Below are 15,849 nucleotides of genomic sequence, written 5' to 3'. Positions count from 1 at the left end.
TCCTTATATTATGCGCCAGATTATGAATTTTTATTAAATTCGTTTAATTTATAGTCTTCTGTAGTTAATGTTGGTGGTTGAATATCATTTATTGTTTTTTTCTATACTAACATTAAATAAAACGATAGTTGCTTTATTTTTTGGCAGCCCTGGAAATTTGAGTTGCCGCCAAAGTTTTACCCGGTTCACCCGGTTCAAATTTAAAAATTTACGTTTTTTTTAACACGTTAAAAAATAAACAAAATATAGCTACTTGGTTTTAATTACTAGTTTTATTTTCTAGTAGCTGTTAGTTTAAAATTCTATTTAAAACTAAAAAATTCAAAAAGAGTAATTTATATGCAGTGCTATGAAACTTGCCTATGACATTTCTCTACAAATTTCTTCACAACCCTATTAAAAATATAATTTTGTGCTCCGTGTAAGCTGCCAAAACGGTAGCGCCAAAAATGAACTGTAAGTTTTTTTAGAGGACATTCTTGACCGCTCCGTAGAATTCCCGTAAAATTAAAATGTGCCGACGTGCGGTGCGCGAATGGCTGGTCCTTCTTACAATGGAGAAGTATATTGGCAAGTTCCTGGAACGGGGCTACGACAGCATCGCCAGCTGCAAGCAAATCCTGCTTAGCGATCTGGTTGTGCTTGGCGTGGAGGATGCCTCTCACCGGAAGCTTCTTCTGGCAGGTGTTCAATTCTTGATAAACTCCCCAGAACGCTTTATCTGCCTGGAGCCGTGCGAGCTGCACAACCTCACGGATGCGAAGATTGAGGCGGTGTCTGCTCCGATACCGGAACTCGAGTCTGTCAGCAAAAGCCCCGACTTTGATTTTTTCGACACTAACACGGGCGAGAGGGAACGCGATGTCCTGCTACCGCTGCCAAAGCCAGCTTCCACTTTTAAGAAGTCCGGTATTCCAGTATTTTCAAAGTCAACTTTTTATTCGAAAGATGAGGAGCCATTGATGCCGACCCTTGATGCGAAAATTACAGCGGCGGTCAAGGAAAAGATGATTAACCTCACCTGTCCCCAACTGCTATATCGCCACATGCCGGACGTGGATCCTATAACCTACACAAACGATGACATTACCTATCAGAACGAAGTGGCAGACGCAGATTGCACCATCACAGAGGATGATCCGGACTTGATAATCCTTGATTAAAATACAAATGTTTTATGGTTATAGAAACTGTTTGTGCCTTGAAGTGCATGTAAATTATAAAGGAACAATGACAGTCGGTTAAAAAGGAAACAATTTTAAATTACAGATAATATCTAGTTTTAATAAGTTTATTTGAGGAGAGCATTAGGCGTTAGGCTTACTTAAAAGTAATCAAAGGGTTCAACAAAGCGTTTAACAAATATTTAATGCCTCGCATCAGATCCTGGAGACGGGCATCCATTGGCGAAATAGCCACAGCCCGTTCGATGCTTGCTCTTCGTAGATTTTTGGACTGGCAGTTGACGCACTCGATTGTCTTTAGGTGCACCTGCACACTATCGGACAAAAGTCCAGAATTTTGCAGAGTTCCGTAGAAGATAACCTTGTCGCCTTCGTTAAGGAGTCTTGTAAAGTTTCCGAAGTCATGGTGAGCTCGCAGAATCACATTGCTGGAAGTGCAGCGACCTAAATATCGACCTGCATTATTTGAGCCGACTTTCAAGAGCAGCTCGTATTCGTAGCGGTTCCATCGGTGAAGAGTGCAACTTCCGCTCTCTGCCTTTAACGCTTTGAGAACTCCTTGCCATTCCTCGCACTGCGCATCCGACTTAGGATCACACTGGAAGTGCTGCGAGATGTTCTCTCCGTAAACACACCGCATCATCCTAGCCAGCCATACAGGAAGATAGTTGGCAATCACATCCTCCAGCGTGTTGGTTACCTTGGAGATTTCCACCTTGGCAATGCTGCCCTCCCAGGTGACTGGTACTCCGTTCAGGTGAGCGCATCGGAGTTGGGTTTTGATCTTGTTTGGTTGTTCGAAGACAGGTTGGGCGCACAGTGAGTGAAAACGATCCCACTGTAGGGTTTCCACCTCTGAGAGCGAATGAAGTCCCGCCCTGGGCATAGCATTGAAGCGTGGTGTGTCCTTAAAGTTAGATGTCATGTACGGAAAGACCAATACACAGGCTGTGGTGACGGCCATGATAAGCTGGAATAGTATTTTTGGGGTTAATCTCGGTTACAAATTAATTTTGAACAGTAACACACCTGAAGCATGGTAATATACTTTTGGGTGGCTCGATTTAGAGCAAGGATACAGGATACAACTACCACCAAACCACACGTGATGGCAGTGCTGCCCCAACGGAGCTGCTCGCTGGCCAAGCCCAGACTATCAATGGCAACGAATACAGGAACGAGTAGAGCGACAATCCCAAATAGTGGCAGGAACAGGACAATCCCGGCCAAGCCTAGGGCCGCCCGCATGACTCCAAACATGGTGGCGCTCTGCGAAGTAGCGATGCATACCTGCAGCCAGCTGAGAGTTACGCAGTGAGGAATCAGGTAAGTGTACATCCCGTGCCAACGAGATCGTTTGGCCATCATTACCAGGAGCACAGGGATGAAGAGGTATAGCGCTGTACGGCAGTTTAGACAAAATTCAATGCCATTTCCTATGACAAACGATGAGAAAGTGGGCACACGCAGGTCCAAGAAGCGCCATCGGGTGGAGACCACCTCATCCATCTCGTAGGGATACTTGGCCAGCACGTTAACAGCAAAGGACACAATCACCAGCCAATCGGGGAACAGATGGGATGAAGCATACATTGCCACTCCCATGGTGAGGAAGGTAAATGCACCCGAGAGGATGGTTAGTTCAGAGTGCGGCAGCCAGGCGTCAGTTACCAGCGGATACACAATCAGGTTGCAAATGAAGGCACAAAAGTAATACAGATACGGTTTCATGTTGTTGCGCAAGAATCTCTGCTCCGCGATATCGGCTTCGATATTATTATCACCGTAACTGAGGAACAACCCCGACCAGATTCGAAAATCCACGAACTGCTGCTTGGTCTTTAGCATCTTGCAGGTGGCCCAGATCATGACCCCCAAGCTGACGTAGTAGCTAACCAAGGGAAGCATGTGACGGGTGCTCCACCAGGAGAGAGCCACCAGAATGCTACAACGCACACTTAGAGGTATAACGTTGGGAATGGACACAATCACGTTGAGTAGGCGGTGGTACAGGAGTGTCAAAAAGATGAGCGGGTGAAATATCATGCGGTAGAAGCAGGGCACGTGGTCTAGACTCCGCGGATCCGGCACGGATAAGGTCAGTGCCTCATTTACACTGGGCATCTGCCCAGCGCTATAGTTGGACGCGGCGGAAACCAAGTGGTCTTCGGTTATGAAACGACGTCGTCCTACATTGGAAAGACCAATGGTAGCCCTGTCCTCCAAAGGTTCACATTCAGGCTCCCGTTCCGTTTCCTCTTCGCTACTGGATGAAGAACGATCCTCACCGCGTCGGCGACGTTTACGTTGCATGTTGTAGATGCGTCGCATTTTGCGTTCCAGCTGCTTGGGCGTGATGTGCTCGTTACCGTTTGACAGACAAGCAAAGAGCTCCCGGGCTGCTTTTCTGGCTGCCCGCTCACCTGGAGTCATGGCCAGGCACCGACGCACTTCATCCGCATTCTCCGGAGTAATACCACTACCATTGTTGTAGCACTGTTGCAATAATTTCGCAGCCTCCTCGTGTCCATTGTGTGCAGCACTAACCAGCCAGTTAACAGCTTTCTGGTTCTGGTTTCCATTGGCAAGATTGGGTTCTGCAGAATCAGTAATCTATAAAAATTGTATTGCTTACAAAGAAAAGATCTTACCTATGGCATTTTGGAGCAGTTCTTTGGCCAAGTCGTACTGCGTCTGAGGACATCCTTCCTCGGCGATGTGGTGCTTAAGTTTGTTGAGAGACGCACGATCTGAAAGGATTTTTTAAATGAGGAGTGTTGTGATAGAGTGGCGTTTTTGAGTTCACCTTCGAGGTTCCAACGCCTTCGCTTGGTGACGCCTGTTGGCTCATTTTGCGTCCAGGTGGCCATTCAAATTAGCTTTTCCGTTTTGTTTACCAAATTATGTGAAATTCTGGTGCGACCTCCAATAGAGATGGGAAATGGTAGGTCACGAAGATAGTCACGAGCTTTTCGGAACAGCTTGAAGATAAAATTACAATCTGTAATACATAAAAAGCATAAACGCAAGGAATATTAAATAAGTAATTTTTTCCAAACTAATTTGAAAAGTAATTTCATGGCGACTGAAAAACGATTATATCGATAACAGGTATCTGCTATCACCATCCCACCACCAATTTCTTGGCCATCGTTATCGCCTCAACCATATGCTACATGCCGGTCAAATTGTTTACCATCGCGAAAATATAAAATTGTTTGTTAAGTAGCGTTTAAATTGGCCTCAGATCAAAAATATGGAAAGAAACATGCAGAAGCAGCTGTACGGACTATCAAGGGAGTCGTCTCCGGGGCTGCGGCGCTACAGCATGCCGACCGGCCCTACGGCGGACAGCACGCGAAAATCCTTTTTTGGCGGTAACGCCAGCAGTGCTCAATTGTCTACAAACCTCAAAAAGACTGCTCTGAGCAACAGGTAAGTTTTAATAGGCCCCAAGTCTAAAGCAAAATGTATAATCTCAGTTATACAGTCGACACAGCCTCTCCATACGCTCGACGCAGTCCATACCTGGGATCCGATCCGATTACAATGTGGTGGAGAGCTATGGTTGCCCACTACCCGTGGTGGTGAATGAAGCACTGACTTTTGCAGGGGCAGGATCTGCTACGGTTACCGCCAAAGTGGCCCAAAATGGCTGGGCTTGGGTAATTACTATATTCTATCTTTTGTAGCAAGAAGTTAACATGTTTTTCTTATTTAGGTTATCCAAGGCCGTCGGCTCTTAATCTGGCAGTATAAAGATCAAAGCAAGTCTGGATCGCCGCCTCGTGCTAACAAACCCACAGGAAGACGAGCTGGTGGCTTGGCTCAGTGCCGGGAGCTAACACTCCCGTATAGCGATTTGGGTCACAAAAGCGATTTGGTCAGCGTATTCCAAACTGAAGGTCAGCAAATGGCCTCTTGCATATCCGTTTCTGCCACCGGAGATGTGCGCTACTGGTCGTCTATTGCCCACGACGGAAACTCTGTGGATCTATCAATTCTAACTGGGCAGGAATTCGTTCAGTTGCTGAATCTACCAAAGCAGCAAGGATACTTGGCTGTAACGACTACTTGCAATTTGGTATTCCTACGCGTTGGTCTAACCAATGGGCGCTACACGCTCCACCATAAGACTATCAAGCCAGCGACTAGTATTTTGGGAGGCTTTGGCAAAAAATTTGCTTCAATTTTGATTGGCATGAATACAGGAGGTGACAAAGATCAGGTAAGATGCGGCATTTGGGATTACTAATAATTGGGATTAATAACTTTGAAATGTATTGCAGGCCTTAGTGGGCATGTGTTGCGAAAGCAATTCTGCAGATGGGGAAACTGTTGTATCTGTGCTCTCCGACAGAGCGATTCAGCGTTGGAGTCTCACCAACAAGGGTAATGCCGAAAACCTCATCTACGAGGACGGAGAGATTGTGCGCCGAATTCGCGATGAATTCAAACAGAAGTTCTGGAACGTTCGCTTGCCGGCTGACAACCTTGAGATTGATATGCACTTGTTAGATTTCCATGTCGTAAAAAATAAGTCATACATTTTGGCAGGAGCCGTAAATGCAGCTCATGCTCCTCAAATGTGCTACGCACTTGGTAAGTTTGACGCAATCTAGGATTCAAGGATCGACATAGTATATATCATTTAACTTTTTCAGTCTTGGCCACTCCACAGGCGGAGAGCGTAGTCCTGGAGACATTCACACCGCTTAAAATTACCAAGTTCTATAGCCCTAAATCCGAGGAGGATTGTTTGAGGCTGCGATTCGTAGTGGGAAGTGGTCACATTTACTTATACACACCGAAAGTAGTCTATCCCCTGCATTTGACAAACGCAGTGCCCACTGCAGAATTGGAAGCGGAGAAGATAGAATTCCACTTGCACGACGACCGAATTTTGAGTGCCGCCATCTGCAGTCACTTACCGCTATTTTTCAGCCGCACCCATGGATTAGTGTCCATCACGCCTGGAGATTTTGATGGCACAGAGCTCCTGAACATGAGCTCTTGCAACACGCCAGACCTGTTCGCCCCTGCTTCTTTCAACGCCAGCTTTGGGGGCTTGGGGGATCAAAGTGCGCTCTCAGGAAGCTCCAATAATCTGCACATGTTTGAGCTAGATCCGGATGATGTGTATAACGAGCTGGTCGACGAGGTAGGTCAGTTGAAGGCTGCCTTCCTCTACCAATTGAAACGTAACAACAACATGGCCAAAACCATTGTCGGCGATATGATGCGCACCATCGCTGACGTCGACCGCACTGGAGCGCCTTTGGATGCGTACAAGTTGGACAGAATAGTGATCACAATAGCCGAGGACTTGGCCGAAGACTTGCCAATAGCCGATCCCCGTTGGGAGGAGGCCGTAGCTGATCAGGATAGCCATCGCCACGCCTTGGGAAGCTCTCGTTCTATGCAGATCATCAATCAGCTCAGAGATAAGATCATTGCTTTCCAACATTTTATCACCTTTTTGCATTCCAGTGGCGTTTGGGAAAAGGTAGGTTTGGAATTATAAAGCAACAAGCGAAGATAATTTAATTTGATTTATATGAATTATATTTTCTAGTTAAACGCCATACCCTGTGGCAGTAATGTTCTAAAGCCCACCAGCTTTGTACTATCCGATATATGCGAAAAGATCGTGGCTGCCATGGCATTGAGATCCCTGCAAAACAAACTGCCTAAGCTGATTGAAGAGGCCATTGATGCCACCGTTGCTATGTGGGACGAGAAGCCACATGGTAGTCTGACCAATCAGGATATATTCTACGTAAAGCTGTGCAAGTTTCAGTACATATTCGAGGCTCTGGCCGACATAGCCGATGATCGGATTGCTGCCCAGAGTCAAACAACGGTATCTGTTGCGCATTTCATTACCGACATCAACTCCATTGTGCTGGACACGCTGGGGCAGGTGTTTAGGCATCGGGAGCAGCATGCCAACAGCTTCAGGCTGCACAACGACAAGTTGGGGCCCTTTGAGAATCTTCCCTGGACAGCGATGGCGGGCAATGCCGGTGTCCGCGACACACTAACCCGTCTTATCGATATCAGTGTGCGTTACGGCAGTCACTGCGTCAGCGAGACCGATCTAAAGCATCTGCTGTACCAGCAAATATTTGAGATGGTGGATTTGGTGTTGGATGGTCGGAGGACCTACTTGGAGAGCGTACGCGACTCCGAGAAGTTCAATGTGCTGCAACAGCAGTTCGAGGCTCAGCGGAGGGAGCTCATTTCAGTGTTAAGTAAGCTCTTGATTTTCTTCATTTCTTTTTCCAATTATTAATTTAAAATACATTTCTTGCAGTCAAAGATCGGCAGTATGAATATGCTGCTAAGCTGGCCGAGAAGTATCTGGACTTTCAGAGTTTGGTTGTCATCTGCGACGAGACGCAGGATAAAGAGCGCTTGGATGAGTATACCAGCCAATACGAAGAGTTTGACTTCTCGCAATTTGCCATTAACTGGCATCTACGCCAGAACCGGCACGGAGAGGTCTTCGAACGCTTCAAGGGAAACCAGACAGCACTGGCGCAATTCATGCGCGACCACCCCTCTCTGGGCTGGATCCAGCTGATTTTCAACGGCGACTTCGAGCGGGCGGCCAAGGTTTTATACGAGCTGGCCCAGTGCGAAACCGAGTTTGTATCACGCAAGAAGTCGATGCTGTCGCTGGCCAAGTTGGCTGCATTTGCGGCTGCCGACTCGGACTTGACGGCTCAGGTGGAGAAGATCAACTCAGATTTGAGCCTGGTCGAATATCAGGCGCATTTGGGCCATGACATATTGACGACTTTTGGCTTCGACGCGACGGAGCAGAAGGTGCTCAAGGCAGAGGAAATAATCAATGTGAGACCACTCTGATTTTGTCACTGATTCGTCACATTCAAAGTTATATTCTCACTTGCAGATGTTCATCGCTGAGGAGAACGACACGGCCACCGAAACAGAGTTCCGAAAGGCCCTGGAACTTCTCAACTATGTAGAGCAACCCTACGACATGCGACACAAGATCTGGTGCGCGGCCATCAAGCGGGACAACTGGACGGACTACGACCCAAACAACGGCGTGGAATATATGCACAAGCTTCTCTTCTTCAAGATTATCGAAATCTCGCAGGTGATGGGCCAGGAGGCGGACAGCTTCCTGCCGCCAATGGAGGACTTCCTAGAGAGCGTGGAGCTGGGCGACTTGCCCCTTCAGAAGCCGTTCCAGTATCTTTTGAAGCTGACATACGAGTATGTGGCCGAAATGTACAGACAGCTAGACGACATGGAGGTCTAATCGTGCGACGCACATGCTATTCTATTAAAGTTTACGTTAAGAGTTCAAGATGATGGGTGTGTTCTTGGCCGGTGGACAGTTGGCAGCTTTGTTGCAACGTTCAAACAGTGGCATTATAAAATATTATAAAGTAAGTTGCTTTGTCACTGCGCCGCTCTGCCGGCGAAAGTACGTGGAGTGTGGCGAGCGGAGTGTCAGCGGAAGCCCGCCAAGTGTAGTCGCTGCTCTAGAGTCGCCCTGGTGGCAGTCGTCGCCAGTGTGCATCATCAGTATAGCTCTGATCATGACGGACGAAACAACGCCGCTCACTGCAGCAGCGGGTGGCTCTGGATACGTTGTCCTGCCGCCTGAGCCGACAAGGTTCTATCAAGGACCCGATCGCGTTTTTCCCGGTGGTGTTTCCCCGCGTTCACGTCGCAACAAGATGCGGCAGTTCCAGTGTTGCATGGGCATTACTTTTATGTGAGTGGGCTTGAAAATAGTATAGAATTGTGAGGTGATTACAGTTGCTATTCAATTGTGGAAGTTTGCTTAAATTTTCTGTATGGTTCAGACATTTACAAACTCAAGAAGGACTCACTTTCAAAAGCATAAAACACTCGAAGTCTTTCGTTAGAGTTTTAATCTTCCCAAAGATTTTAAAAGTTATTTACGATTGATTCGCCTTTATTGGACGCTTAATGTTTAATTTTTTTTACTGGCCACAGCAAAGAGAAATTGAAGGCTTTGGAAAAATGATTGGCAATCCCCCTTACACTTTGGTATTGGTGTTGGGTTACCTCTTGTTGGCCCATTGTGAACGTTTAGTCTCCCTTAACCACAATGTGCCAAACCACAAAGTGATTTCACTTTCCCGCCCGCAGTGTCATTGTAATTGCCGCCCTGTGCTTGGCCCTGGTCTTCAGCGACTCCCTCGGAGGCTCCGACGGGAGTCCCAGTTTTTTCTTTGTGGTCAATGGAACCGATGGGGAACTGTCGCCAAGCCAACCGCTGCCAGACGAGCCGGCGGCTGATTGGGCCCTTAAACAGGCGGCTCTGGGTCATCAGGAGGGTGTTCAGGCTGTGAGCGCCGGGATAAAGGCCCTGGGCGATCGGGAGATACTGGAAGAGGGACTTCAACCAAACGAGGTGAATACACCCGCCTTCCGGCACTATCGATCCTTGAGCACTAATCCGGAGGCAAGGAAACTGGCAAGACGGGGATATGTGGAAAACCAGGCCACCATGGACATCGCCAAGAGATTCAATTACACAAAGCAGCCGGGTCGCAGCAACATTGGATGGGGGCCACGCATTGTCCTGCCCGATCCGACAGTCCTGCGGCTGGATTGCGACTTCAACGCTCGTTTCAGGCGATCCACAGGTGTGTGTAACAACAAACAACACCCAAGGACCTTTGGAGCTTCTATGGTTCCCTACCGTCGCATGGTGTCCCCGGACTACGCGGATGGCATTGCGTCTCCACGGGAGAGTCACCATGGCCGCCGCCAGTTGCCACCTGCCCGGCAAGTGTCTCTGAAGATCCATCGTTCCAGTTACGAGACTGATTCAAATTTCACCGTCATGCTGGCAGTTTTTGGTCAGTTTATGGACCACGACATCACGGCCACGTCTTTGACCACATCCCAGGAGGGCGAGTCGATTGATTGCTGCGTTCCGGAGACCCGGAAACAGCATCCAGAATGCTATCCGGTGGAGATTCTTCCCGACGATCCTTACTATCAGCAGTACAACATCAGTTGTATGAATTTCGTACGTTCTGCTCCTGCGCCCACAGGAAGATTCGGGCCACGGATGCAATTGAACCAGGCGACGGCGTTTTTGGACGCTTCCGTGGTATACGGCAACTTGGAGCAGCGTCAGAGCCAGCTCCGGAGCTTCATCAACGGTTCGCTGCGGATGTACATCACGGACGATGGTCGGGAGCTGCTACCCATCTCCTCGAACCCGGCGGATGGCTGCAACCGGGTGCAGATGACCCGACAGGGCAAGTACTGCTTCGAGTCGGGTGATGATCGGGCTAACGAGAATTTGCTCCTCACCTCCATGCACTTGCTGTGGGCCAGGCACCATAACTATCTGGCCCGAGGACTGCAGGATCAGAACCCCCACTGGGATGACGAGCGTGTGTACCAGGAGGCCCGTAAGATACTCGGCGCTCAGATGGCCCACATAACTTACAATGAGTTCTTGCCCGTCTTGCTGGGCCAGAATCTTAGCGAGGCCAAGGGCCTGCTGCCGGACAAGGATAATCTCGATGCACCCGACACTTATGACCCGGAGGTGGACCCCAGTATTGCCAACTGCTTTGCTGCGGCGGCTTTTCGATTTGCGCATACTCTACTACCTGGTTTGTTCAATGTCTCCCGAGACAACAGAAGCCCAGAAGCTGTGGAGCTGCACAAGATGCTCTTCAATCCCTTTTCCTTGTGGGCGGAGCATGGCATTGACCACGCCCTGATGACTGCTGCGAATACGCCCGTGATGAGGGTAGATCGCTTTTTTTCAATAGAGGTTACACAGAAGCTCTTCGAAGGCCCAGCCGAGGACAAGGTTCCCCTGTGCGGCCTAGATCTGGTGTCCCTGAATATACAGAGAGGGCGCGATCATGGGATTCCCTCGTATCCAGTCTTCCGACGACACTGTCGCCTGCCACCCGTGGACACGTGGGAGCAGATGGCTCAGGCCGTGGATAATGCCACATTGGTTTCCATAAGACAGATATACGAGTGAGTTTAAGAGGTCCCTCTATGTAAAATAATTTGATTAACAGAGATTGTTTTTTCGTGTAGGTCTCCCCAGGATGTAGATGTGTATACGGGTGCCCTCAGTGAGCCGCCCATGGAGGGAGCCATTTTTGGACCGCTTCTTAGCTGCATGGTATCCGATCAGTTCCTGCGAATCAAACTCGGTGACTCCCATTGGTATGAGCGGAAGGTAGGACCTCAGAGATTTACCAAAGGTCTGTGTTCTTGAAATACTTCAATCCCAAATAATTATATATACTATTTTCTTATTGGCAGCGCAATTGGCGGAGATCTATAACACCAGCCTGGCAGCCATCATATGCCGAAATTCGGATGGAATAACCAGAGTGCGTCAGCATGTCATGCAGCGCCTTCGGGAGGAAGGCAATCCTCAGATGGACTGTCAGGACATAAAAGGATTTCATTTTGATCTAGGACCCTGGTCGGAAGCCAACCAGGAGCCCAAGTTGCACAGATCGGGAATGGGCAGGGCCTCCACTTCCGTGCGGGTGATTTCTAGAAACTCCACCAAGGAACCTAAAACAGCCAATGTGACACTTCATATTGATTAATTTAGAGAAAAACCAGAACAATTTGTTAAAAAATAATAATAAATATCATAGTTAACAATAAATAATTGCCGGTGCCATGGTTAATGAATTTAACAATGGATTGTTTGATAGGATCGTTTAATAGTAATTTTATTTTCGTATTTATTTAGTTTTATAAGCCTACCTACTTATGACACTGTTATTTCCTAAAGGGATGTATGATTTTGCTTTAAAATTTTACCTAAACCATTAATTAAGGTGCGTTTATATTCATTTAAAATTAAGAAAATATCTCAGCAGTTGATACGAACAATGACGACTGCAGTAATCTGGCATGTAAACAAACACAATTGTCCCACAATCAATTGGTTCCGCCGAGCAACACATCGCGGCTTATCGCATCTACGGCGTAAACACTTAGTAACTGGGGTAAAGTGTGAAAGCCGCATCCATCACCAGTCATCCGCATCCGCATCCACTACACCCGGCAAGCCAAACAAATGCGTCTTGTGCGTGTGGCTGATGCAATTCATCGTGGGGGATTGCAGCATCGCCATCAGTTCCGCAGATTAGTCGGCTCCGTAGGCTATAAACTGGCCAGCAGTAGTTGGGTGGTGCTGCTGACGGAGGCGGTGGTACCATTCGTGGACAGGAACAGTGGGGCGGGAAGTGTTGTGGCGGTGGCATTCCCGCTAATTGCTCTGTTCGGCTGACAGGCACTGCTGGAATAAGCCATAGCCAGTCCGGCTATCAGGGTCAGCAAGAAGGCAAGTCCTAGGCCCCCGACGCAGAGGCGTCGCACTTTTTGCCACCAGGGATCCAGGGCAAAGGGCAGCAACTCCTCTAGAGTCAGGCCATAGGAATAGCTGGAAAATGGGGAAAGCAAATGCTGTGTAACTTAGTTATTCCTTTAAATGAAATGCGAGGAAAGCGTTTACTCAGCCGTTGTGTAAATGGGCTCATAATCCCCTGGATCCTTTCTCGTGGACGGCAGGACAATAATGTGCTGTTCCTGCTGATGATAATGTCCTTGCTGTGTGGCCAGCAGCGCTGTTTTCTCATTGCAGGACATATTTGCCTTGTTAAATGCCAGGTATTATTTGAGTGTTGGGCTTGCTTGGTTCGCAGGATTCCTGAAAAAGGGGTTTTTTTCAGACAATATGTTAAAACTGAAAAGTAATTGGCATTGGTTTATATCAAGGTACTATCTTACAAGATAAGATTTGGAAACACAAGATATCGTTCATTCTGGTCTATCTTTATCACTTTTTCTATTTCAAAATGTACCAAAATGTGTAAATGCAAAGAGGGTGTAATAAAGTTGGGAAACCCCTAACCAACAGATTCTTCCTTGGATGCCACTTGGCGGACTGCTCGAGGGACTGCAAACACTCCAAAGTACCGAGTGCAATTCTACGGGAACTGCTCCGTGGAGAACAACTGACGGACAACTGGCAACTGGCTTTTGTTTTGTCGCAACTTTAATTAGCTTCCAGCTGGGGTTGCTCCATCGCTTAATGGCTTTATAGTCTTTGTGTTCGGACTCCTGTAAACAACTTTATCTCTACGGTTTTTGTCTCTTCGCTCAGCTTCGTTATCTTGAAGAGCTTTTTTCGGGGCATTACATAACAAACGATCGTCCCCCAGTTTCCCAAAGCGATAAGCAATGATTCAGGGAAATGAAAAGATTTGCATGAAATAAGAAAAAATGTAAACAAAATACAATGCAGTTAAATTCTGGTTTCGGTGTAGCTGGAATCTTACCGCAATTTCCGCATCAGACTTGGTTTTTAAAACAACTATTCCAACAGTTATTGAAGTATATTTCTTTCATTTCGCAACCGATTTGAAAACGAATAAATATTTATGAATCAGTGCATCAATCTTCTTCGATCTGCATCAAAAGTTTGGAGAATTTTAGCAACAAAGTTTTTGGCTCAAATTGTTGCGCAAAATCATGATTACCCTTTTAAAAAATTTCGAAAAATGGGTCCAAACTTTTGGGACCAGTTTTGATTGAGAATAATGCTAATTGGAAATCTAAAATGGGGAATGTATGTCTATTTTGGATCATCCCAGTATTTTCCAAGTTATGAATGTTTTTCAATTACGAAAAGTGAAAAATTAAAACAGGGTTTTGTTATTTTGGTTGTTGCTCAAAATCAAAACATCTTTCACTTTCAATCCATTGGACCCGTAATAAAAACGCAGTAATTTAATTTTTTAAATAGTACAAAGTTTTATTAGGACTTTTATTTAATACTATTGATAAAGAAACAATTTAGTTATAGGCATATATTATATATTACTGCCTCGATCGGAACCTCTGGGAAATGATTCGGCAGCTGTGCTTGGGATACCATGTTTGAAAATAAGTTATTTTAATTATACGTACCATATTCTTTGGGGCAGGGGTTAATAGGGATCGGTGGAGAATACATCTACACATTTCAGTTACCTTTTTTTGAATATTTTTTACAGTTTCGCAACTGATTCAAAAGCAATCCCCTTCGATCTATCTACGTTCCAGAATAGAAAAAGTCAAGCAACAAGATTTTAGAACATTTTTAGGCGAAACCAATGGATTAAGTCGATCAAGTGGGTTGGTTTAATGTGTAGTTTATTGGTTTTCATTTTGGTAAACATGCATATGGAATACAAATAAGTATACATCGTATGCAGCACTGCTGAAATTGGGTAACTGAGCCCTAGTAACTCTTGGCTCTAGGCTCTATTAAATTTTGGGTAAAACATTAAGCTTTCTTCATTCTATCATCCCGCTGCTGGTTTAAGCTTGGGGCTCGAGTATGATCTCATAGTGAGTACTTTTATATATATTCAAATGTGTAGATTTCGTTAGGGTATTTTCTTATAACGTACTGAGAGTGAGAAAAGTTTTGGTTAATGTGTGACGGTTAGATCTAGATCCACTCCAAGCATGTGCTACACAAACTACATATGTGTATGGTATTCGATCTATTCGATTATTCGTATAATTCTAGGTTTGGATACTCATAAATTGTTTGTTCTGGATGCACGAGTTATACGTTTGGTTAAAATCACATTCATAAGTATATATGTAGGTAAAAATGCAGGTATAATTTTAATTCGAAAATACACGATAACAAATAACAAATGATTAATATTGTACAATACACATACCAATTAACTGTTTGATTTTTGCATCAAAACATATAGATTATCGAATCCTATCAACTAGCGTACATCTATGGAATGGATTTTGAAATTTTAATAAAGTGTCAAAATTTAACAAAGAGAAAACACTGAAAATTGTGGACACAATGGAAATTAGAGAAAATAAATGAATAGAACCAATAAACCATTTCCCAAAGTCTGCTCACTTTTCTATCCAGATACTCGCCCTACTCGAAGTTCTTTAGAAGTACCTACATCCTACGTCGGAAGCACTTTAATCGTTTTATTTGCCTTTGCCATTAAAGATAATCGTCTATAGGTAATTCTCTGTATGTCTGCAATCGCATATATGTATATCGTAACTGGTTATCCTTTGCGTCATATTGTTCGGCACTTCTATTTCAATCATTATTCGCACTATCCCTACCTTGCTGTCTAATATATTGATTTCCCCGCCACAAATAAATGGCCACAATCTTACCCTGACCCCTGTTAACTGCCGTAATGTATGCTTTCTTTTTTTTGATCTTCAAAACCTATACATATAGACAATCTCGTCTTCTGATATCGTCTTCTGTCGTCTTAATAATTGGAAATGAAAAGGCATTAATTGAAATAAATTTAAAAGAAATTTAATTAAAATATCTAGCAGTAAACATTGACAATATAATTTAATACATTATTTATCCATGGTTTGTATATTTATTCATTTGTTTCATAGTTCGTATATATATATATATGTATGCGGTAATTAATTATCAATTACGACTAAATTTGGCGCAGTTTTCTCATCAAGTTCCCCGTACAGTTGTGTGACCCCAAATATATATATATTACAAATTTATGCATGTGGATATAAATATCATTAGGTTCTTCCACTCCCATAAATAATTTTCTAGAATTTTGCTATATGAAAA

The 15,849-nt window shown here is 45.4% G+C and overlaps 5 protein-coding genes across 9 annotated transcripts; 3 read left to right on the top strand and 2 right to left on the bottom strand.

Moving 5' to 3' along the window:
- The first annotated feature begins 258 nt into the window (after window positions 1-258).
- On the top strand, window positions 259-1,268 carry LOC6499791. The gene has a single exon (XM_001953870.4). The coding sequence runs from the start codon at window positions 513-515 to the stop codon at window positions 1,161-1,163; it is 651 nt and encodes a 216-aa protein (XP_001953906.1). The 5' UTR covers window positions 259-512; the 3' UTR covers window positions 1,164-1,268.
- LOC6500780 (wolframin) lies at window positions 1,264-4,228 on the bottom strand. The gene is made up of 4 exons (XM_001953869.4): window positions 3,991-4,228; window positions 3,836-3,934; window positions 2,214-3,781; window positions 1,264-2,154 (listed from the first exon to the last, which is right to left on the bottom strand). The coding sequence occupies exons 1-4, from the start codon at window positions 4,052-4,054 to the stop codon at window positions 1,321-1,323; spliced, it is 2,565 nt and encodes an 854-aa protein (XP_001953905.1). The 5' UTR covers window positions 4,055-4,228; the 3' UTR covers window positions 1,264-1,320.
- An 89-nt stretch (window positions 4,229-4,317) lies between these two features.
- LOC6499792 (nuclear pore complex protein Nup133) lies at window positions 4,318-8,526 on the top strand. Its single transcript, XM_001953868.4, has 8 exons — window positions 4,318-4,619; window positions 4,675-4,849; window positions 4,906-5,412; window positions 5,474-5,786; window positions 5,849-6,690; window positions 6,760-7,438; window positions 7,501-8,042; window positions 8,104-8,526. The coding sequence occupies exons 1-8, from the start codon at window positions 4,441-4,443 to the stop codon at window positions 8,476-8,478; spliced, it is 3,612 nt and encodes a 1,203-aa protein (XP_001953904.1). The 5' UTR covers window positions 4,318-4,440; the 3' UTR covers window positions 8,479-8,526.
- Window positions 8,527-8,746: 220 nt separating this feature from the next.
- LOC6499793 (chorion peroxidase) lies at window positions 8,747-11,869 on the top strand. Its single transcript, XM_001953867.4, has 4 exons — window positions 8,747-8,940; window positions 9,342-11,207; window positions 11,271-11,440; window positions 11,502-11,869. Exons 1-4 carry the CDS (start codon window positions 8,762-8,764, stop codon window positions 11,795-11,797), a joined length of 2,511 nt encoding a protein of 836 aa, XP_001953903.1. The 5' UTR covers window positions 8,747-8,761; the 3' UTR covers window positions 11,798-11,869.
- A 28-nt stretch (window positions 11,870-11,897) lies between these two features.
- Window positions 11,898-13,293, bottom strand: LOC6500779. 5 transcript variants are annotated; one of them, XM_014911236.3, is made up of 4 exons: window positions 13,114-13,293; window positions 12,990-13,047; window positions 12,715-12,909; window positions 11,898-12,642 (listed from the first exon to the last, which is right to left on the bottom strand). In XM_014911236.3, exons 3-4 carry the CDS (start codon window positions 12,846-12,848, stop codon window positions 12,363-12,365), a joined length of 414 nt encoding a protein of 137 aa, XP_014766722.1. In that variant the 5' UTR covers window positions 12,849-12,909; window positions 12,990-13,047; window positions 13,114-13,293; the 3' UTR covers window positions 11,898-12,362. The 5 variants fall into 5 exon arrangements, with proteins under 5 accessions (XP_014766722.1, XP_014766723.1, XP_032312267.1 ...); XM_014911237.3 differs by having other exon boundaries at window positions 12,990-13,293; XM_032456376.2 differs by lacking the exon at window positions 12,990-13,047 and having other exon boundaries at window positions 13,064-13,293.
- Window positions 13,294-15,849: the final 2,556 nt, after the last annotated feature.

The sequence above is a fragment of the Drosophila ananassae genome, chromosome 2L (genome assembly GCF_017639315.1).
Source record: "Drosophila ananassae strain 14024-0371.13 chromosome 2L, ASM1763931v2, whole genome shotgun sequence".
NCBI classification, from domain to species: Eukaryota; Metazoa; Arthropoda; class Insecta; order Diptera; family Drosophilidae; genus Drosophila; species Drosophila ananassae.
Note: the sequence above shows the minus strand (reverse complement) of the source record. Positions and strands in the feature narration are given on the sequence as shown.